Source organism: Elephas maximus, chromosome 5 (assembly GCF_024166365.1).
Source record: "Elephas maximus indicus isolate mEleMax1 chromosome 5, mEleMax1 primary haplotype, whole genome shotgun sequence".
Taxonomy (NCBI): domain Eukaryota; kingdom Metazoa; phylum Chordata; class Mammalia; order Proboscidea; family Elephantidae; genus Elephas; species Elephas maximus.
In genome coordinates this window covers 91,452,141-91,475,056 of record NC_064823.1, presented here as the reverse complement: position 1 = coordinate 91,475,056, position 22,916 = coordinate 91,452,141, and the positions used below count along the sequence as shown (strand labels likewise).

The following is a 22,916-nucleotide window of genomic DNA, read 5'->3' as shown; positions in this document are numbered from 1 at the left end:
GTTATAATAGCAGAAATAGTTACACTATTGTGAGCTAACTGTGTACCAAGCATGGCTCTAAGTATTTGAACTCAGTTGGTTTCTCATCAACCCTCTGAGGTAAGTAGTATTGTTATTTGCATTATAGAAATGAGGAAGTGTCTCATCCAAGGTGTTATGGCAGTGAACCATAGAGACAGGATTCAAACCAGGACAGTCCAGCTTCAGAGCCTGATAATGCCCTTACAGTGCTGACTTCAGGGTGAGCACACAGGTGGGTTCTCACTAAGAGCTCCTACCTGATGACATGCAAGAAGCAGCGTGTAAGTGGACCAGAAACTGTTATACCCTCCTCCAAAGGCTGCTTTCTTTGTCCTCCCAAAATAGGGACTATAATCTTGATAATTTTTATCACAGTCCTTTAAAGGTGTTAGTGCATCTACTTAAAACTCTAGATTTTTGATGAAACCCAAGATTCTAGAAGTAAGCTGTGAATCTTTATTCCAAGCCTAGATAGAGCATGGCCAACCTGAGCACTGCATAGTGTTCACAGGATTTTGAAGCTTGTTGGCCTTCTGGGCATCAGGTTACTCCCTTTGTCACAATAGTTATCTTTGTAACACCTGCATCTTTGAGCCAAGTGCTGGGTCTATTAGAGAAGTCTGTTAGACCTATGTCATATGCGGTCTGTGGATGTAGGTAGAGTGTCATAGAAGTGTAAATTTCTGACTACCTTGAGCCAGGAAGTAATGATATAACTGAATGGAATGTGACATTACATGATGTTGTCAAATTCATTCATTTGATCGCACTAGCCTTCCTCAATGTTTCCTTGTAGAATGAGAATCAATCAGACATCTGTGACTAACTAGCTGCATATAAAAAACAAAACTAAACCCACTGCCATCAAGTTGATTCTGATTCATAACGACCCTATAGGACAGAGTAGAACTGCCCGATAGAGTTTCCAAGGAACGCCTGGCGGATTCGAACTGCCGACCTCTTGGTTAGCAGCCGTAGCACTTAACCACTACACCAAGCAAGCAGCAATACATTGTATAATCTTATCTCAGATGGGTTGACATTCCTGAGATTGAGAAGCAAAGTAAATTCATAGAATTAGAACTTTGAGATTCAGGGTTATAAAAGATAAAGTAACTTTAAGGGTATCACAAAACCTATATCTCTAAATTATCATTTTAAAAGAGGAAAATATCTAATTAGGATCTGTTAAAAGTTGTACTAAAGGTATTTAAAACCTGAGTGTCTGACACATTAGAAGGTCATTATTTAGAAGGTTCATGTCCTTCCTAGGTTTGTTACCCACTAAATTTAATTATTCTGTTAAAAAAAATTATAAGAGGGGAATAAAGAGTGAGATTATGATGTCTTTTAGTCTCTCCTACAGTGACTAACATGGCACTATATGTGTTGAATAATGAAAGATTCTGGATTATTATGTGAAGGGAAGACTCTGCCATATTCACAACTTTAGCAGGAAGCTAGAGTTGGCTCATATTGCTTCCTTCATTAAAAAACTTCCCCCAGAAAACTTACCTATCTATATCTTTTCTCCAACCATATAGGATGTTTATGCTAGACGTATTGTTAGGTTGTTAGGTGCCATTGAGTTGATTCCGACTCATAGCAACCCTATGTACAACCCAACAAAACACTGCCTGGTCCTGTGCCATCCTCAAAATCATTGTCATTCTTGAGCCAGTTGTTGCAGCCACTATGTCAATCCATCTCATTAAGAGTCTTCCTCTTTTTCCCTGATCCTCTTCTTTACCAAGCATGATGTCCTCCAAGTAGTGTTACCTTCTGATAACATTTCCAAAGCACATGAGACAAGTCTTGTTATCCTTGCTTCCAAGGAGCATTCTGGCTGTACTTCTTTCAAGATAGATTTGTTTGTTCTTCTGGCAGTCCATGGTATATTTAATATTCTTTGCCAGTGCCATAATGCAAAGGTGTCAATTCTTCAGTCTTCCTTATTCATTATCTAGCTTTCACATGCTTACGAAGTAATTGAAAATACCATGGCTTGAGTCAGGTACACCTTAGTCCTCAAAGTGACACCTTTGCTTTTTAACACCTTACAGAGATCTTTTGCAGTAGATTTGCCCAATGCAATATGTTGTTTGATTTCTTGATTGCTGCTTCCATGGGCATTGATTGTGAATCCAAGTAAGATGAAATCCTTGACAACTTCAATCTTTTCTCCTTTTATTATGATGTAGCTTATTGGTCCAGTTGTGAGAATTTTTGTTTTCTTCATGTTGAGGTATAATTCATACTGAAGGCTGTAGTCTTTGATCTTCATCAGTAAGTGCTTTAAGTCCTCTTCACTTTCAGCAAGAAAGGTTGTGTCATCTGCATATAGAAGGTTGTTAATGAGTCTTCCTCCAATCCTGTTGCCCCGTTCTTCTTCATATAGTCCAACTTCTCAGATCATTTGCTCATCATACAGATTGAACAAGTATGTTGAAAGGATACAACCTTGATGCATACCTTTCCTGGTTTTAAACCATGCAGTATCCCCTTGTTCGGTTCAAGCAACTGCCTCTTGGTCTATGTACAGGTTCCTCATGAGCACAATTAAATGTTTGGGAAATTCCATTCTTCGCAATGTTATCCATGATTCGTGATGATCCACACAGTCAAATGCCTTTGCATACTCAGTAAAACACAGGTAAACATCTTTCTGGTATTCTCTGCTCTCAGCTAAGATCCATCTGACTCCAGCAATGATATCCCTCATTTCACGTTCTCTTCTGAATCTGGCTTGAACTTCTGGCAGTTCCATGTCGATGTACTGCTACAATAGCTTTTGTGTGATTTTCAGCAAAATTGTACTTGTGTGTAATATTAATTATATTGTTTGATAATTTCTGCATTCTCTTGGATCAGTTTTTTGTTTTTTTTTTTTTTTTTAGAATGGGCACAAATACAGATCTCTTTCAGTTGGTTGGCCAGGTAGCTCTCTTCCAAATTTCTTGGCATAGAGGATTGAGTACTTCCAGCTCTGCATCCATTTTTTGAAACATCTCAATAGGTATTCTGTCAATTCCTGGAGGCTTGTTTTTTGCCAATCCTTTCAGTGCAGCTTGAACTTCTTTCTTTAGTACCATTGGTTCTTGATCATATGCTACCTTCTGAAATAGATGAACATTGACAAATTCTCTTTGGTACAATGGCTCTGTGTATTCCTTCCATCTTCTTTTGATGTTTCCTGCATTGTTCAATATTTTCCCTGTAGAATTCTTCAATATTGCAACTCGAGGCTTGAAATTTTTCTCCAGTTCTTTCAGCTTGAGAAATGCTGAGCATGTTCTTCCTTTTTAGTTTTCTAACTCCAGGTCTTTGCACATTTCATCATAATACTTTACTTTGTCTTCTCGAGCCACCCTTTGAAATTTTCTGTTCAGCTCTTTTATTTCATTGTTTCTTCATTTTGCTTTAGCTACTCTATTTCAAGATTAAGTTTCACAGGCTCTTCTGACATCCATTTTGGTCTTTTCTTTTTTTCCTGTTTTTTTTAGTGACCTTTTTTTTTTCATGTATGATATCCTTGATGTCATCCCACAGCTTGTCTGGTCTTCTGTCGTTAGCGTTCAATGCATCAAATCTATTCTTGAGATGGTCTCTAAAGTCAGGTCGGGTATACTCAAGTTTGTATTTTGGCTGTTGTGGACTTGCTCTAATTTTCTTCAGCTTCAAATGCTAGACATACATATGCAAATATATCTCTCAGCCACTTTTAAAACCTTTAATATAATAATAGGCCTCTGGAGTTAAGGTGCCACAGCTGATAAATGAAGGAGGGGAGATTTGAAACAGTATAAGTAACTTATAACTTGAAACCATATAGGTATATATATGTATATATTTTCTATAAGGAGCCCTGGTGGCACAGTGGTTAAATTCTGGGCTGCTAACTGAAAGGTTAGGGCTTCGAAGCTGTTCCACAGAAGACATGGCAGCCTACTTCCATAAAGATTACAGCTGTAGAAACCTAATGGGGCAGTTCTACTCTGTCCAATAAGGTTGTTATAAGTAGCAGTTGACTCAGTGGCAATGGATATTTATTCTATTGGTACTCTTTCTCTGGAGAACCCTGACTAATACAGTGACCCTACCTAAACTTATAAAGTTTGAATAATAATGAAAATAACATACCTATTTGGAGGTACAATGAATTACTAGGTCTCTGAAGAGTGAGATGACAGATGAGACATGTCTGTGCCAGTATCTCGGAGAACTTGGACCTGGGATGGGTTTTAGCCGCACCTGAGAGTGAATTCATTTTACTCTTACCTCTCCGCTTGTATTCAAATCAGAAAATCTAAAATTATGAGGAAGAACAGGACCTGCAACATGTTTTCTTGGTTGCCTATTCACTGAGATTAAGCAACAATAAACAGAAGTGGCTCAGGATGAGGCAAGAACTTTTCGTGTAATTCTTCTAAAGCTAACTTGGTGGTGGTGGCGGGGGGACCCTTTTTGGTCTTCCTGTTCTTTGAAGTTCTTCTGCACTTATTTTCTACAACAAACAACTTAGTTTTCAATTATGAACAGTATCATAAAGGCCAGAAATAATCAAAAACAAAAAAGTACAAGATAAGTACAATGTATAAAACTAATAAACTTAATCTGTAGAATATGTAAGAAACTCCTGCAAAGCATAAGAATAAAACAAAGCAAAACAACTCCTATAGAAAAATTGCCAAAGAATATGTACAATTTATAGCAAACAAAGCCCAAAAGGCTGATAAGTATATAAAACAATGCGTATACTCATTGGTAATTAGAAAAATGCAAAACAAATAAAAAATAAGATACTACTTTATGCCTAATAAAAAACAGTTGCCATTAAGTCGATTCTGAACCCAGGTGTGTCAGACTAGAACTCTGCTCCACAGGATTTTCAATGGCTGATTTTTTGGGAAGTAGATCACTGGGCCTTTCTTCCCAGTCACCTCTTGGTGAACTTGAACCTTCAGCTTTTCAGTTAGCAACTGAGTGTATTAACCATTTGCACCAACCAGAGACTCCTTACACCTGTTAGAAACCAAAACCAAACCCGTTGCCATCGAGTGGATTTCAACTCATAGCAACCCTATAAACCCCCAAAAAGCCAAACCCACTGCCGTCGAGTAGATTCCGACTCATAGCGACCGTACAGGACAGAGTAAACCTTCCCCCATAGGGTTTCCAAGGAGCAGCTGGTGGATTCAAACTGCTGACCTTTTGGTTATCAGCCTGAGCTCTTAACTACTGTGCCACCAGGGCTCCTGATAAAAAGAGTAAGTTGCACACAGGCATACCACAGAGGTATTGCAGGTTCAATTCCAGACTAACACAATAAAGCGAATATCACAATAAAGTGAGTCAAATGAAGTTTTTTGTTTCCCAGTGTGTATAAGGAGCGTAGTGATTAAGTGCTACAGCTGCTAACCAAAGGGTTGGCAGTTCAAATCCACCAGGTGCTCCTTGGAAACTCTATGGAGCAGTTCTATTCTGTCCTATAGGGTCGCTATGAGTCGGCATGGACTCGAGGGCACTGGGTTTGGTTTTGGTTTATAAGGAGACCCTGGTGGCTAGCAGTTAAGAGCTGTGGCTGCTAACCAAAAGGTTGGTAGTTTGAATCTACCAGGCACTCCTTGGAAACCCTATGGGGTAGCTCTACTCTCTCCTATAGGGTCGTTATGAGTCAGAATCGACTTGACAACAACGGGCTTGGTTTTTTGGTTTTTAGTACATATAAAAGTTATGTTTACACTATACTGTATGTAGTCTATTAAGTGTGCAATAGCATTATGTCTAAAAAAGTGTATATATCTTAATTAAAAAATACTTTATTGCTAAAAATGCTAACCATTATCTGAGCCTTCAGCCAGTTGTTATCTTTTTGTTGGTGGAGAATCTTGTCTTGATGTTGATGGCTGCTGACTGATCAAGGTGGCAGTTGCTGAAGGTTGAGGTGGCTGTGACAATTCTTAAAATAAGACAACAATAAAGTTTGCTGCATTGATTAACTCTTCTTTTTACAAAAGATATCTCTGTAGCATGTGATGCTGTTTGATAGCATTTTACCCATAGTAGGACTTCTTTCAAAATTGGAGTCAGTCTTCTCAAATCCTACCACTGCTTTGTCAACTAGACTTACGTAATATTCTAAATCCTTTGTTGTTGTTTCAACAATTTTCACAGCATCTTCACCAGGAGTAGAATCCTTCTCAAGAAACCACTTTTCTTTGCTCTTCCATGAGGAACAACTCCTCATTTGTTAAAGTTTTATCATGAGATTCAAGCAATTCAGTCATATCTGCAGGCTCCACTTCTATTTCTAGCTCTCTTGCTATTACCACCACCTCTGCAGTACTTCCTCCACTGAAGTCTTTAACCCTCAAAGTTATCCATGAGGACTGGAATCAACTTCTCCCAAACTCCTGTTAATGTTGATATTTTGACTTCCTCCCATGAATCACGAATGTTCTTAATGGCATCAAAATGGTGAAACCTTTCCAGAAGGCTTTGAATTTGCTTTGCCAGATCCATCAGAAGAATCACTCTTTATGACAGCTATAGCCTTACAAAATGTATTTCTTAAATAATAAGACTTGAAATTTGAAATTACTCCTTGATCCACGAGCAGCATAATGGATGTTGTATTAGCAGGCACGAAAACAACATTAATCTCCTTGTACATCTCCATCAGAGCTCTTGGGTGACCAGGTGCATTGTCAATGAGCAGTAATATTTTGAAAGGAATCTTTTTTTCTGAACAGTAGACCTCAGCAGTGGGCTTAAAATATTCAATAAACCATGATGTAAACTGATGTGCTGTTATCCAGGCTTTATTATTCCATTTATAGTGCGCAGGAAGTGTAGATTTAGCATAATTCTTAAGGACCCTAAAATTTTCAGAATAGTAAATGAGCATTGGCTTGAACTTAAAGTCACCAGCTGCATTTGCCCCTAATAAGAGAGTCAGCATGTCCTTTGAAGCTTTGAAGCCAGGCATTGACTTCTCTTCTCTGGCTATGAAAGTCCTCGATGGCACCTTCTTCCAGCGTGAGGCTGTTTCATCTGCACTGAGAATCTGTTGTTTGGTGTAGCCACCTCCATCAGTCATCTTAGCTAGATCTTGGGTAACTAGCTGCAGCTTCTACATGAGGACTTGCTGCTTCACCTTGCACTTTTATGTTATGGAGACGGCATCTTTCCTTAAACATCATAAACCAACCTCTGCTAGCTTCAGACTTTCCTTCTACACCTTCCTCACCTCTCTGACTTCATAGAATTGAACAGAGTTAGGGTCTTGCTCTGGATTAGGCTTTAGCTTAAGGGAATGTTGTGGCTGGTTTGACTGTCTATTCAGACCACTAACACTTTCTATCAGCAATAAGACTTTTTCACTTTCTTATCATTTGTGTGTTCACTAAAGTAGCACTTTTAATTTCCTTCAAGAACTTTTCCTTTGTATTCACAACTTGCTTACCTGTTGGCACAAGAGGTCTAGCTTTCAGCTTATCTTGGCTTTCGACATGCCTTCCTTACTAAGCTTAATCGTTTCCAGCTTTTGATTTAAAGTGAGAGATGTGTGACTCTTCCTTTCACTTGAACATTTAGGGCCCATTGTAGGGTTGTTAATTGGCCTTGTTTCAGTATTGTTGTGTCTCAGGGAATAGGGAGGCCCAAGGGGTGGGAGAAAGAAGGGGAAAGGCCGGTTGGTGGAGCAATCAGAACACACACAGCATTTATCAATTAAGTTCGCGGTCTTATGTGGGCAAGGTTGATGTGCCCGAAAACAATTACAATAGTAACAACAAAGACACTGATCACAGATCACCATGACAGATATAATAATAATGAAAAAGTTTCAAATATTGCATGGTTTACCATAATGTGACACACAGATAACAAGTGAGCTCATGCTGTTGGAAAAACGACGCCAATAGACTTGCTCAATGCAGGACTGCCACAAACCTTCAATTTGTAAAAAAATGCAATATCTGTGACGCACAATAAAGTGAAGCACAATAAAACGAGGCATGCCTGTCATACCAAATGTTAGCAAAGACATGGGGTGGGGGCAGGTAGAGGAACCCTTGTGCACTGCAGGTGGGAATGCATACTGGCTCAGTCATTATGAAGTTTAATCTTGCACTAATTAAGCATTTGCCCACCTGATTAAATATTTGCCCACCCAATTAAGTATTTGCCCACCCAATGATTCAGTATTTCTGGTCCCAGAAGTACTTGCACAGATATATAAGGGGATAATAGGAGGGTATTCAGTATGGCATTTCTCAGGATGGTGAGCAAGCACAGAGGTAAAGTATGGTAGATGAACACTATGAATCATCATGTAGCGGTTAGTAGCAATAAATTAGATGGACATCAACATGGATGGATCTTAAAAAAATGTTTTAAATAAAAAAGTGTAAAAAAAAGTGAGCTACAACAGTACCGCTTCTATTAACTAAAAGTATGTTCACACAAAACAATAAAGTATGTTTTTGCAAGAATGAATACAAACAAAAGAAAAAACATGAAACACATTATAATGGTAGCTTGCAGGGAGGAGGGGAATAGAAGTGAGATATGGAGATGTAAGAGAATAAATAAGTAATGACAGCCAGAGAAGAGCCTTACATGTGCCAATGATGATAATGTGCCATTACCTAACTCAGCCTTTGTACCTATCGTTCCCTCACCCCAGAAGTACTTGCTTAACTGAAACTTAAAGGTCTACTTTCCTAAATTTCTCCCACTTCCTTTCAAAAGTTCTATTGCATTTCTTAAACTCAAAAAAGGAAGACCAAAGAATTGACACCTTTGAATTGTGGTGTTGGTGAAGAATATTGAATATACCATGGACTGCCAAAAGAATGAACAAATCTGTCTTAGAAGAACAACCAGAATGCTCTTTAGAGGCAAGGATGTCAAGACTGCATCTTACATACTTTGGACATGTTGTCAGGAAGAATCAGTCCCTGGAGAAAGACATCATGCTTGGTAAAGTACAGGGTCAGTGGAAAAGAGGAAGACCCTCAACGAGGTGGATTGACACAGTGGCTGTAATAATGACCTTAAGCATAACAACTATTATAAGGATGGCACAGGACAGGGGAGTGTTTCCTTCTGTTGTGCATAGGGTCGCTGTAAGTCAGAACTGACTCAACGGCACCTAACAACAACAACATTGGGTTCCTGCTCATTTACTTCAGAAAAGGAAGAATTTCTTAAAACAACAGCAATAGTAACATCAATGCTGGCTATAAACCATAAAGAAAACAGATTTTAAACTTTCCTAATAAAGTATAACATTTCAATTGTTCAAATAATGTGTATATCTTTGTAACTAAGTCAGAATTTTTTTTTTTAACATTAGGAAATCTGGAGTTAATTAAGATTAAAGGAGGGACTGGGATATGTATGTAGGCTCCAGGTTTATTCTGACATCCTTCAAGAATTGATTGCCTACCATTCCTGAACATTTTGATCATAGATTCTGTAGAAAAATCCTGATCAAAAGGGGAAAAATAAGGGATAGAATTTTTAATTCTCATGGAATCCAAACTTTCTAGAGCCATGAGGCTGGATGAAGCCCTGAAAATATTACCCTGAGAAAATGTTTAAACTTTAAACTGAAGCTATCCTTTGAAGTCATCTTTAAAACCACACAATAGTTTAGCTTAATTAGGAAATGTCTGCCATAAGCATTGTGCTCTTTTAAAGAATTATCCATATGTGATCAAATTGACAATAGCAACTTGAAAGGTTAGATGAGAGGCATGGAACAGTAAGCTTGTGTTAATGATGGTGAAATAATTTGGAAAATGATTTCAAGAAAGATGGTACAACTTGAACAGTATAACCAGTGTCACTAAGTTGTACATGTAGAAATTGTTGAAGTGGTGTATATTTTGTGGTGTGTATTTTCACCACCACCAACAAAAAGGGATTGCTTGCATATGCTATTTTCTAAGATCATCTCAATATAAAAGAGTGGAAGGATGCATTTTGATCTATAAACATTAATTATTGATTAAGGATTAAAGAAACCACAAAATGGAAAAAATATACACGATTTAATATTTAAAATATAAACTATAAACACCATTTAAGATATTGTAAATGTGTTGAAACTGAGTATGCATATGGACAAGGAGCAGATAGTGGCATGGAAAAATGAAAATTGATTTGAAAAAGAAATGTTTTGGAAAGAAAAAGTTCTGACTAAAATAAACCAAAACACCTGTCTTTTCTTCCCCTTTTAAATAACTCCACACTCCTGTGTTTCCTTGTCAATTTACTTGAACTTAGTTTTTGAATGAGTATTCATAGGCATCCTGAGTAAAACTATTATGCAACTGTGCTTAATCTTTTCCCCTTTGGTGATAGTCCTGTATTTTAGCTTTTAAAAAATTGCTAGTATTTAATCTGAATATTATTACACGATAGATGTGGGCTTTTTGTCTTTATTAGTATGTTTGTGAGATAAAAAAAAAAAAAAAAGACCTATGGTTATCTTTCCTTTTCTCATGAACTTTAAAAATACTTAAATCTTATAATAAGGCCTTACAAAAAAACAGGTGCCCTTGGGGGACATCTAGGTCAACTGGCATAACAAAGTTCATAAAGAAAATGTTCTACATCCTACTTTGGTGAGTAGTGTCTGGGGTCTCAAAAGCTTGCAAGCAGCCATCTAAGATACATCTATTGATCCCATCCTGTCCAGAGCAAAGAAGAATGAAGAAAACAAAAGATACAAGGAAAATATTAATCCAAAGGGCTAACGGACCACATGAGCCATAACCTCCACAAGCCTGGGTCCAGAAGAACTAGATGGCACCCAGCTACTACCACCAACTGCTCTGACAGGGATCACAATAGAGGGTCCTCAACAGATGCTCTGACAGGGATCACAATAGAGGGTCCTCGACAGAGAAGGAGAAAAATGTAGAACAAAATTCAAATTCACAAAAAAAGACCAGACTTGCTACTCTGACAGAGACTGGAGGAACCCTTGAGGCTATGGCCCCCGTACACCCTGCTAACTCAGAACTGAAGCCACTCCTGAAGTCTACCTTTTAGCCAAAGATTAGACAGGCCTATAAAATAAACAATAACACATGTGAAGAATGTCCTACTTAGTTCAATCAAGTATACAAGACCAAATGGGCAACACTTACCCAAAAGCAAAGATGAGAAGGCAGGAAAGGGACAGGAAAGCTGGAAGAATAGACACTGAGAACTCAGGGTAGAAAGGGAAAGAGGGAGACTGCTGACACATCACAGGGGTTGCAACCAGTATCAGAAAATAGTTTGTTTATAAATTTTTGAATGAAAAACTAGTTTGTGCTGTAAACTTTCACCTAAAACACAATAAAATAATAGTAAAAAAAGCATGTAGTCTTACAAATAAACATTTCTGGTATGGTTAGGCTTTTGCAATTGGGTGATAATACGGTACATTGGGAAGAGCAGTGGGCTGGGATACCTTGGCCTCAATTCTCTCACCTTTAAATGAGATGGTTAAGTTAGAAAGAATAGTTCACTGGAATCACTCATTTGTTGAACAAGCAGATTCCTCGCCTATATTCCCTTTTTCCCACCTGCTCATTTCATCAGACATTGAGTCAGCAGGTCTGGGGTGGGTCCTAGGACTCTACAAGTTGATTTTGGTGCATGTGATCTGAAGGTCATGTTTTGAAAAATATTGAAAATGATCCACAAAATTCCTTCCATTTGCATTATTTTATGATAAAAATAGCTTTATCTGACTTACCAAATTCTCACTCATCTCCCGTAAGTCCTTAAATTGGTATGTGTTGTTTTGTCCAGAATTGCTACTTTCACGTCGATGTGAAATTTTAAAAGTGCTATGATAATACTCCATTTTCTGGTCTATGATGAAAAGGAAAAGTAAGAAATTAAGCGCTTTGGTCATAGATTTCAAAGTCTAAGGTCCCAGTATAATGGGGCTAATTAGAAAGTCTTAAATATATTACTGGGATTTTTTTAATTGAGTTTCATAGAAATTAAAATGAAATCAATAATTAATGTTTTATGTTAATAATAGTATCTGATGTGAGTGCCAAGCATTGTTCTGAGCATTTGACATGTATTAACTCATTTGATCCTCACACCAGTTCTCTAAAGTTGGCATTATCTCCATTTCACAGTTGAGGAAAGTGATGTACAAAGGAAATAAGTCACTTGCTCTATGGTGTACAACCAATAAGCAACCTACTCAAACTTTAACCCAGGTAAGTGTCTAGAGCCTGGACACTTAATTTCTGCATTGACTCTTCCTAATGTGAAATGTATGCCACCTTATAGTCTACTAGAAGTAGACATAAATGAATGGACTAGTAAATTTGGATTTGTAATAGGAGAGCCAGGCACACTAAGAAAGATGAAGAAAGAAAAGACTTGGAAAAAAGCTGGCTGTGTTTGGAGATGAGAACAGGGTTTAATAGGTGTAAGTTAATCAAATCTCTGCTTTGCTATCAGGAAAGGTAAGAAAATAGAGAGCAGTAAAGGACCAAATGAACAAGAGATTCCACTCGCTTGAGACCAGAAGAACTAGATTGTGCTTGACTACACCCAATGACCACCCTGACAGGGAACACAACAGAGAGTCCCGAACAGAGCAGAAGATGTAGAATAAAACTCAAATTCACTTAAAAAAGGCCAGTCTTAATGGTCTGACAGAGACTGAAGGAACCCCTGAAACCTTGGCCCCCGGATGCATTGATAACCCAGAACTGAAACCATTCCCTAATCCCACTCTTCAGACAAAGATTAGATAGGACCATAAAATAAAAAATAATACACGTGAGGAATGTGCTTCTTAGTTCAATCAGATATAAATGGTCAGCTCCTGTCCAAAAGCAGGATGAGAAGGCGAGAAGGAACAGGAACTGGTCAAATGGACACAAGGAACCAGGGCGGAAAGAGGGAGTGTGCTGTCACATTGCGGGGATTTCAACTAATGTCACAAAACAAGATATGTGTAAACTTTTGAACAAGAAATTAACTTGTGCTGTTATCTTTCACCGAAAGCACAATTAAAAACAAACAAACAAATGAACAAAACAAAAAGACAATAGACAGCAGTGGAGACTACCAAGGAACTTGACCATTTTAAAAGTGAGGGCCAGAGAGGGCAAGGAAGCTACGAAGAATTAACGATACAGCATGGAGCAGACATGAAACAAATTCTCTTCTTAGGGAGGTCACAATGGATTTTCTGGCCATGAACCTAGGAAAGACAGAGGGCTCGCAGGATGATGTATTCCCTAAGCTAGACATCTCTGAACACTATAATGTCTTTTTGGTCTCCCTGATCACTTACCTAACTACTTTAACATTATCTATCATAACAGTATCTGCTATACTGTTATCAAAACTCACACTCATAGTAAAGGGACTTTTGTACAATCAAATTAACTGACCTGAGAATCTTTTGCCATTGGTGTAAAGAAACTACATACGGGATTGTCATACGAGGCCTAGGACTATGTCCTTAAGACTTTTAAAGTTCTAATAGACTCTTCATTCCCCTATCAAGTCTGTGGAGGTTGACAGTGGATTAGACCATTCAAGTTATCCAGCCTGAGCTTGTGGTTTTATCACATATATCCATGTGGGAGTGACATTGTTGGGATTTGTAAAAAATAATAAAGGATTTGCACTCTGTGCAGACAGATGCAATATATAATGAGAGAACCGTGAAATGTATTTTTTGTAGGATTACAGGCAATAGACTATAGACCAGAAAGAAGGGCCTGGTGGTTTATTTCTGAAAAGAATTAGCCAGTGAAAATCTCATGAATAGCAGCAGAACATTGTCTGATATAGTGCCGGAAGGTGAGTCCCTCAGGTTGGAAGGCACTCAAAAGATGACTGGGGAAGAGATGCCTTCTCAAAGTGAGTCAACCTTAATGACATGGATGGAGTCAAGCTTTTGGGACCTCCATTTGCTGATATGGCATGACTCAAAATGAGAAGAAAGAGCTGCAAACATCCATTAATAATGGGAACAGGGAATGTACCAAGTATGAATCTAGGAAAATGGAAAATCGTCAAAAAAATGAAATGGAACACATATCCTAGGTATTAGTGAGCTGAGATGGACTAGTAATGACCCTTTTGAATCAGGCAATCATATGATGTACTATGCCAGGAACAACAACTTAAAGAGGAATGGCGTTGCATTCATTATCGAAAAGAACTTTTCAAGATCTAAAGTACAATGCTGTGATTTATAAGATAATATTCACACACCTACAAGGAAGACCAGTTAGTACAGCTATTATTCAAATTTACACACCAATCATTAAGGCCAAAGATGAAGAAATTGAAGATTTTTTACCAACTTCTGCAGTCTGAAATTGATTAAACCTGCAATCAGGATGCATTGATAATTACTGGTGATTGGAATGTGAAAGTTGGAGACAAAGAAGAATGATTGATGGTTGGAAGACATAGCCTTGGTGATAGAAACCATGCCAGAGATTGCATGATAGAATTTTGCAAGACCAACGACTTCTTCATTGCAAATACCTTTTTTCTCCAACATAAACAGTGACTATATACGTGGACCTAGCCAGATGGAATACACAGGAATCAACTCAACTACATTTGTGGAAAGAGACAAAGGAAAAGCTCAATATCATCAGTTGGAACAAGGCCAGGGCCAATTGTGGAACAGATGATCAATTGCTCATATGCAAGTTCAAGTTGAAAATTAGAACAAGTCCACTAGAGCCAAAGGATGAACTGGAGCATATCCCACCTGAATTCAGAGATGATCTCAAGAACAGATTTGATGGGTTGAACAGTAATGACTAAAGACCAGGGGAGTTGTGGAATGACATCAAGAACATCATACACGAAGAAAGCAAAAGGTCATTAAAAAGACAGGAAAGAAAAAAAAGACCAAAATGACAGAACAGACTCTGAAATTTGCTCTTGAACGTCGAATTGCTAAAATGGAAGGATGAAGTGATGAAGTAAAAGAGCTGAACAGAAGATTTCAAAGGGCAGCTTGAGAAGAGAAAGTAAAGTATTATAATGACAAGTGTAAAGACCTGTAGGTAGAAAACCAAATGGGAAGAACACAATAGCCATTTCTCAAGCTGAAAGAACTGAACTTAAAATTCAAGCTTAGAGTAGCTGTATTGAAGGATTATGGGGAAAATATTAAATGATGCAGGAAGCACTAAAAGAAGATAAATGAAATATACAGAGTCACTATACCAAAAAGAATTGGTCAATGTTCAACCATTTCAGGAGGTAGCATATGATCAGAAACTGCTGGTACTGAAGTAAGAAGTCCAAACTGCGCCAAAGGCATTGGCAAAAAAAAAGGTTCCAGAAATTGACAAAATACCAAGCAAAATGTTTCAATAAACAGGTGCAGCACTGGTAGTGCTCAATTGTCTATGCCAAGAAATTTGGAAGACAGCTACCTGGCCAACAGACTGGAAGAGACTAGTATTTATGTGTATTCCCAAAAAAGGTGATCCAATCGAAAGCAGAAGTTAGTATTACACACAAAGTTTTGCTGAAGATCATTCAAAAGCAGCTGTAGCAGTATATCAACAGGAAACAGCCAGAAATTCGAACTGGATTCAGAAGTGGATATGGAACCAGGGATATCACTGCTAATGTTAGATGGATCCTGGCTGAAAGCAGAGAATACCAGAAAGATGTTTCCCTGTGTTTTATTGACTATGCAAAGGCATTCGACTGTGTGGATCATGACAAATTATGGATAACACTGCAAAGAATGGGAATTCCAGAACACTTAATTGTGCTTATGAGGATCCTGTACATAGATCCAGAGGCAGTTGTTCGAACACAACAAGGGGATACTGATTGGTTTAAAGTCAGGGAAGGTTTACGTCAGGGTTGTATCTTTCATCATACTAACTGAATCTGTATGCTGAACAAATAATCTGAGAAACTGTATTAAATGAAGAACGGGGCATCAGGATTGGAGGAAGACTTATTAATAACCTGCGGTATGCAGATGACACAACATTGCTTCCTGAAAGTGAAGAAGACTTGAAGCACTTACTGACGAAGATCAAAGACCACAGCCTTCGGTATGGATTACACACCAACATAAAGAAAACAAACAAAAAAAAATCCTCACAACAGGACCAATAAGCAACATCACGATAAACAAAAAAAGATTGAAGTTGTCAAGGATTTCATTTTGCTTGGATCCACCCATGGAAGCAGCAGTCAAGAAATCTAAAGATGCATTTCATCGGGCAAATCTTTTGCAACACTCTTTAAAGTGTTGAAAAGCAAAGAAATCACCTTGAAAACTAATGTGCGCCTGATCTAAGCTGTGGTATTTTCAATTGCCTCACATGCATGTGAAAGCTGGACGACGAATAAGGTAGACCAAAGAAGAATTGAAGCCTTTGAATTGTGGTGTTGGCGAAGAATATTGAATATACCACGGACTGCCAAAAGAACCAACAAATCTGTCTTGGAAGAGTACAACCAGAATACTCCGTAGAAGCAAGGATGCGAGACTACATCTCACATACTTTGGACATGTCATCAGGAGGGATCAATCCCTGGGAGAAGGCCATCATGCTTCTTAAAGTAGAGGGCCAATAAAAAAGAGGAAGACCCTGAACAAGATGGACTGACACAGTGGATGCAACAATAGGCTCAAGCATAACAATGATTGTGAGGATGGCACAGGACCGGGCAGTGTTTCATTCTCTTATCCATAGCTTTGAGTTGGAATTGACTGGATGGCACCTTACAACAGCAACAACAATAGGCATAGAATGTAATCTCTCAGTATTTTGTTGGAGAGGGTATAATTTTTCTCTAAAAATAAATAATAGTGGTATGTCATACTTATAGCTTATCCATAATTTTGACATTCATTATTAAACAAGTAACTTTTTCTTGCCAAAGAAATGTTGGTGGACAAAAAAGGATGGCCATGAGTAAAATTTTAATAACTAATTTAATAACTAATTTATCATCACTTTTTACTGGAATATATAATTTGGAATTTTTTTAGTGATTACTAGTAAATTTCACACAATTGCTATTTTTGATCTTTTGTGTAGATTCTCAAAAGAAAAATGGACTGTGAGGTCCATGGAGATAGATTTGTCTGCTTTGTTTAATGATGTATCAACAGTAGCCAGAAAAGTGCCCACCAGGTAGTAGGCATTTAATAACTATGTGACTGAGTAACTGAATAAATGAAAAAAAATTCTGAATATGAACATTTACAGGTAGAAACACAAGTATTTTTTATTAAATCGTGTTTACATATATGCGAATGAGGCTTTGAAGAAAAATAAAATCGAACTGACTGAAATCCTTCATTTTACCTACCAAAGGCTAAGAAGTGAACCAGAAGACCAATGGTCACTGCCACCACCATCAGTGATAACACAAGGAAAAGGGCAATCATCCATGGCTTCAAATCACTGCTTCGAGCGCCAAATCCTACCGCTCTGCAAAAAAGGAAATCTACTAGTTAGTCTCACATCGTAATGGTTACAGACTGTTTGTATCTCTTAGGATACACACAAGTTACTTTAGTCTACCTTTCCCAGCAAGAAGACATTTCTCTATAATTATGATCAAGATCATTTTTGCCTAATAGAAGATGTTAAAAAAGATTTGGATTTGGTAGTCCGTAATCTTGCTCCTGGTCTCTATTTGTACAGGCACTTGGTGGACTCTGACGTGGCCAGGCCTGATTCCTCTTAGTAGTGTGATTGGTCCAAAGTAGCACATATACTTTAAGGAGGACCTCTCCTCCAATTCTCCCACACCTCAGCATCTCTTTCATCTTTCTACCCTTTTAGAGTTTGCAAAGTGATTTTTAAATATATTGTCTCGTTTACTTTTTCTCTTTTATTGCTTGTTGGCTATTATGAAAATTTCAGACTCACAGAAAATTAGAAAGAATAGTATAACTGAACACCCATATATTCTTACATAGTTTTTACCAATTGTTAACATTTGCCATACTTGCTTCATCTAGTTTTTTGCTGATACATTTTAATGTGAAAAGCATGACTTTTTGCCAAATCATTATGAATCACTTAACCACAATATCATTAACACTCTTCCCAATATTAACAATATTTCTCTAATATCTTCTAATACCCAGTCATCCTTCAAATTTCTTCAATTATCCCCATTGTATTTACTGCGGGTTTGTACAAACCAGGATATAATGAAGGACCATGCAGTACATTTGGTTACAGCTTTTAAATTTCTTGTAATCTAAAAGAATCTGCTTTCTTTTTATTCTTAAAGACAATGGCTTGTTGACAAGATCAAACTAGTTGCTCTTTAGAATGACCCATCATCAGGTTTTGTCTGAATGCTTACCTGTGGTTTCATTTAAATTGTTCTTCTGGCTCCTGCATTTCCTGTAAGCTGGGGTTTAGATCTAAAGTCTTGATTAGATTTTGGTTCAATTAATTTGGTAAGAATATTTCAAAAGTAATGCTGTGTACTTTATATTGTAGTACATCAGAGATAGTGGAAATTTCCACAATTCTGGAGAAATAAAGTAATAATTTTGGGTTTTTTCTAGTACCTTGTCATCAATAATAGTGCTAATCACATTACATCAAGTATTTGCTTGCATATATATTTGCCCACAGTTAACTGTGAGCTCCTCAGTGGGCTTGACTAGTCTAGTCTTGCTGCAACTTTTATCCTTGGAACAGGACCTAAAAAGGTGCTTGATACAAAGTAGGAATTTTATAAATCCATGGAAGTCAGGCAGGTGTTATATCAACCTTACATATGGTATAACAGAGGCTGAGAGAGATACGGTAGCTGATTTGTTAGGAGTCAAGTAACTTAGAAAGACCCAGGTGTTCTAGTTCATTGCAGTGCCCCTTCCTTGCAACTTGCCACTCTGGTTGTTGTTGCTGTTGAGTGCTGTTGAGCAGGTTCTGACTCATAGCGACCCTATGTACAACAGAACAAAATATTGCCCAGTCCTGTGCCATCCTCACAATCGTTGCTATGCTTGAGCCCATTGTTGCAACCACTGTGTCAGCCCATCTCCTTGAGGGTCTTCCTCTTTTTTGCTGAGCCTCTACTTTATCAAGCATGATGTCCTCCAGGGACTGATCCCTCTTGATAACATGTCCAAAGTATGTGAGACATAGTCTTGCCATCCTTGCTTCTAAGGAATACTCTGGTTGTAATTCATCCAAGACAGATTTGTTCGTTTTCTGGAAGTCCATGGTATATTTAATATTCTTTGCCAACACCGTAATTCAAAGAAGTCAATTCTGCTTTGGTCTTTATTATTCATTGTCTAGCTTTTGCATGCAAATGAGGGGACTGAAAACTCTATGGCTTGGGTCAGGCACACTTTACTCCTCAAAGTCACATATTTGCTTTTCAGCACTTCACAGAGGTCTTTTGCAGCAGATTTGCCAGATGCAATGCATCTTTTGATTTCTTGACTGCTGCTTCCATGGGCGTTGATTGTGGAGCCAAGTAAAATGAAATCCTTGATAACTTCAGTGTTTTCTCCATTTATCATGATGTTGTTCATTCATCCAGTTGTGAGGATTTTTGTTTTCTTTATGTTGAAGTGCAATTCATACTGAAGGCTGTAGTCTTTGATCGTTATCAGTAAGGGCTTCAAGTCCTCTTCACTTCCTACAAGCAAGGTTGCCTCATCAGCTTATCAATGGTTGTGAATGAGCTTTCTTCCAATCCTGATACTGCATTTTTCTTCATATAGTCCAGCTACTTGGATTATTTGTTCAGCATACAGATTGAATAAGTATGGTGAAAGAATACAACCCTGATGCACACTGTCTTGATTATCTAATGCTGCTATAACAGAAATACCACTAGTGAATGGCTTTAACAAAGAGAAATTTGTTCTCTCAGACTAGTAGATTACATGTCCAAGTTCAGGACATCAGCTCCAGGATTAGGCTTTGTCTCTCTCTGTTGGCTCTGAAGGGAGGTCTTTGTCACCAGACTTCCCCTGGACTAAAAGATTCTCTGCACAGGAACTCTGGGTCCAACTGACACGCTCTACTCCCAATGCTGCTTTCTTGATGGTATGAGGTCCCCATGTCTTTCTGCTCGCTTCTCTCTTTTATATCTCAAAATAGATTGGCTTAAGACAGTATTTAATCTTGTAGATCTCATCAATGTAACTGCTGCTAATCCATCTCATTACATGATAGTGATAGGATTTACAACACATAGGGAAATCACATCAGATGGCAAAATGGTAGACAGCCACACAATACTGGGAATCATGGCCTAGCATAATGGATACACATATTTTTGAGGAACACAATTCAATCCATGACACATACCTTTGCTGAATTTAAACCATGCAATATTACCTTGTTCTATTCAAACGACTGCCTCTTGGTCTATGTACAGGATCCTCATAAGCACAATTCTAGTGTTCTGGAATTCTCATTCTTTGAGTCTTATCCATAATTTGTCATGATCCACAGGGTCAAATGCCTTTGCATACTCGATAAAACACAGGTAAACATTTTTCTGATATTCTTCGTTTTCAGCCAAGATCCATCTGACATCAGCAATGATAACCCTCATTCCATGTCCTCTTCTGAATTTCACTTGAACTTCTGGCAATTCCTTGTTGATACACTACTGCAACCACTTTTTTTTTTTAATTTTTCTTGTGCTTTAAGTGCAAATTTACAAATCAAGTCAGTCTCTCATACAAAAATATTTATATGCCTTGCTATATACTCCTAATTGCTCTCCCCCTAATAAAACAGCACACTCCTTCACTCTACTCTCTATTTTTGTGTCCATTTGGCCAGCTTCTGACCCCTCTACCCTCTCATCTCCCCACCAGACGGGAGATGCGCACATAGTCTCATGTGTCTACTTGATCCAAGAAGCTCACTCTTCACCAGTATCATTTTCTATCCTATAAATAGTCCAGACCAATCCCTGTCTGAAGAGTTGCCTTTGGGAATGGTTGCTGTCTTGGGCTAACAGAAAGTCTAGGGACCATGACTTCTGGGGTCCTTCTAGTCTCAGTCAGGCCATTAACTCTGGTCTTTTTACGAGAACTTGAGATGTGCATCCTACTGCTCTCCTGCTCCCTCAGGGGTTCTCTGTTGTGTTCCCTGTCAGGGCAGTCATCAGTTGTAGCCGGGCACCATCTAGCTCTTCTGGTTTCAGACAGATGTAGTTTCTGGTTTATGTGGTCCTTTTTGTCTCTTGGATTCATAATTAACCTGTGTCTTTGGTGTTCTTTATTCTCCTTTGCTCCAGGTGAGTTGAGACCCATTGATGCATCTTAGATGGCCGCTTGCTAGCATTTAAGACCCGAAACGCCACTCTACAATGTGGGATGCGGAATGTTTTCTTAATAGATTTTATTATGCCAATTGACTTAGATGTCCCCTGAAACCGTAGTCCCCAAACCCCTGCCCCTGCTACACTGGCCTTTGAAGCATTCAGTTTACTCAGGAAACTTCTTTGGTTTTAGTTTAGTCCAGTTGTGCTGACCTCGCCTATATTGTGTTGTCTTTCCCTTCACCTAAAATAATTCTTATCTACTATGTAATTAGTGAAAACCCCTCTCCCTCCCTCCCCCCTCTCATAACCATCAAAGAGTATTTTCTTCTCTGTTTAAACTATTTCTCCAGTTCTTGTAATAGTGGTCTTATACAATATTTGTCCTTTTGCAACTAACTGATTTCATTCAGCATAATGCCTTCCAGATTCCCCCATGTTATGAAATGTTTCACGGATTCATCATTGTTCTTTATTGATGCTTAGTATTCCACTGTGGGAATATACCATAATTTATTTATCCATTCATCCATTGATGGGCACCTTGGTTGCTTCTATTTTTTTGCTACTGTAAACAGTGCTGCAATGAACATGGGTATGCATATATCTGTTCGTGTAAAGGCTCTTATTTCTGTAGGATATATTCCAAGGAGTGGGATTGCTGGATCATATGGTAATTCTATTTCTAGTGTTTTTAAGGAAGCGCCAAATCAATTTCCAAGGTGGTTGTACCATTTTACTATTTGCACCAGCAGTGTAGAAATGTTCCATTCTCTCCACATCCTCTCCGGCATTTATTATTTTGTGTTTTTTGGGTTAATGCCAGCCTTATTGGAGTGAGATGGAATCTCATCGTAGTTTTGATTTGCATTTCTCCAATGGCTAACGATCGTGAGCATTTCCTCATGTATCTGTTAGCTACCTGAATGTCTTCTATAGTGAAGTGCCTGTTCATATCCTTTGCCGATTTTTTAAATGGGTTATTTGTCATTTTGTTGTAGAGTTTTTAGAGTATCATGTAGGTTTTGGAGATCAGATGCTGATTGGAAATGCCATAGCTAAAAACTTTTTCCCACTCTGTAGGTAATCTTTTTACTCTTTTGGTGAAGTCAGTGGATGAGCATAGGTGTATGATTTGTAGGAGCTCCCAGTTATCTGGTTTCCCTTCTTCATCGTAATGTTTTGTATACTGTTTATGCCATGTATTAGGGCTCCTTGTGTTGTCCCTATTCTTTCTTCCATGATCTTTTTTTTATTTTAGATTTTGTGTTTCGGACTTTGGTCCATTTTGAGTTAGTTTTTGTGCATGGTGTGAGGTATGGATCTTGTTTCATTTTTTTGCAGATGGATATCCAGTTATGCCAGCACCATTTGTTAAAAAGACTGCCTTTTCCCATTTAACTGACTTTGGGACTTTGTCAAATATCACCTGCTTATATGTGGATGGATTTATGTCCGGATTCTCAATTGTATTCCATTGGTCTATGTGTCTGTTGTTGTACCAGTACCAGGCTGTTTGGACTACCGTGGCAGTATAAAAACCAAAAACCAAACCCACTGCCGTCAAGTCGATTCCGACTCAT

At 38.1% G+C, this 22,916-nt stretch overlaps 1 protein-coding gene across 1 annotated transcript in view; it reads right to left on the bottom strand.

Moving 5' to 3' along the window:
* Positions 1–17,461, bottom strand: part of LOC126077134 (transmembrane protease serine 11A-like) — a 55,470-nt gene extending 38,009 nt beyond the window's left edge. The window contains exons 1-2 of the mRNA XM_049886166.1: positions 17,383–17,461; positions 11,783–11,901 (exon numbers count right to left, since the gene is read on the bottom strand). Of these exons, the coding sequence (XP_049742123.1) occupies positions 11,783–11,901; positions 17,383–17,461 (198 nt within the window). The remainder of the gene's footprint in view (positions 1–11,782; positions 11,902–17,382) is intronic.
* Between the last annotated feature and the right edge of the window lie 5,455 nt (positions 17,462–22,916).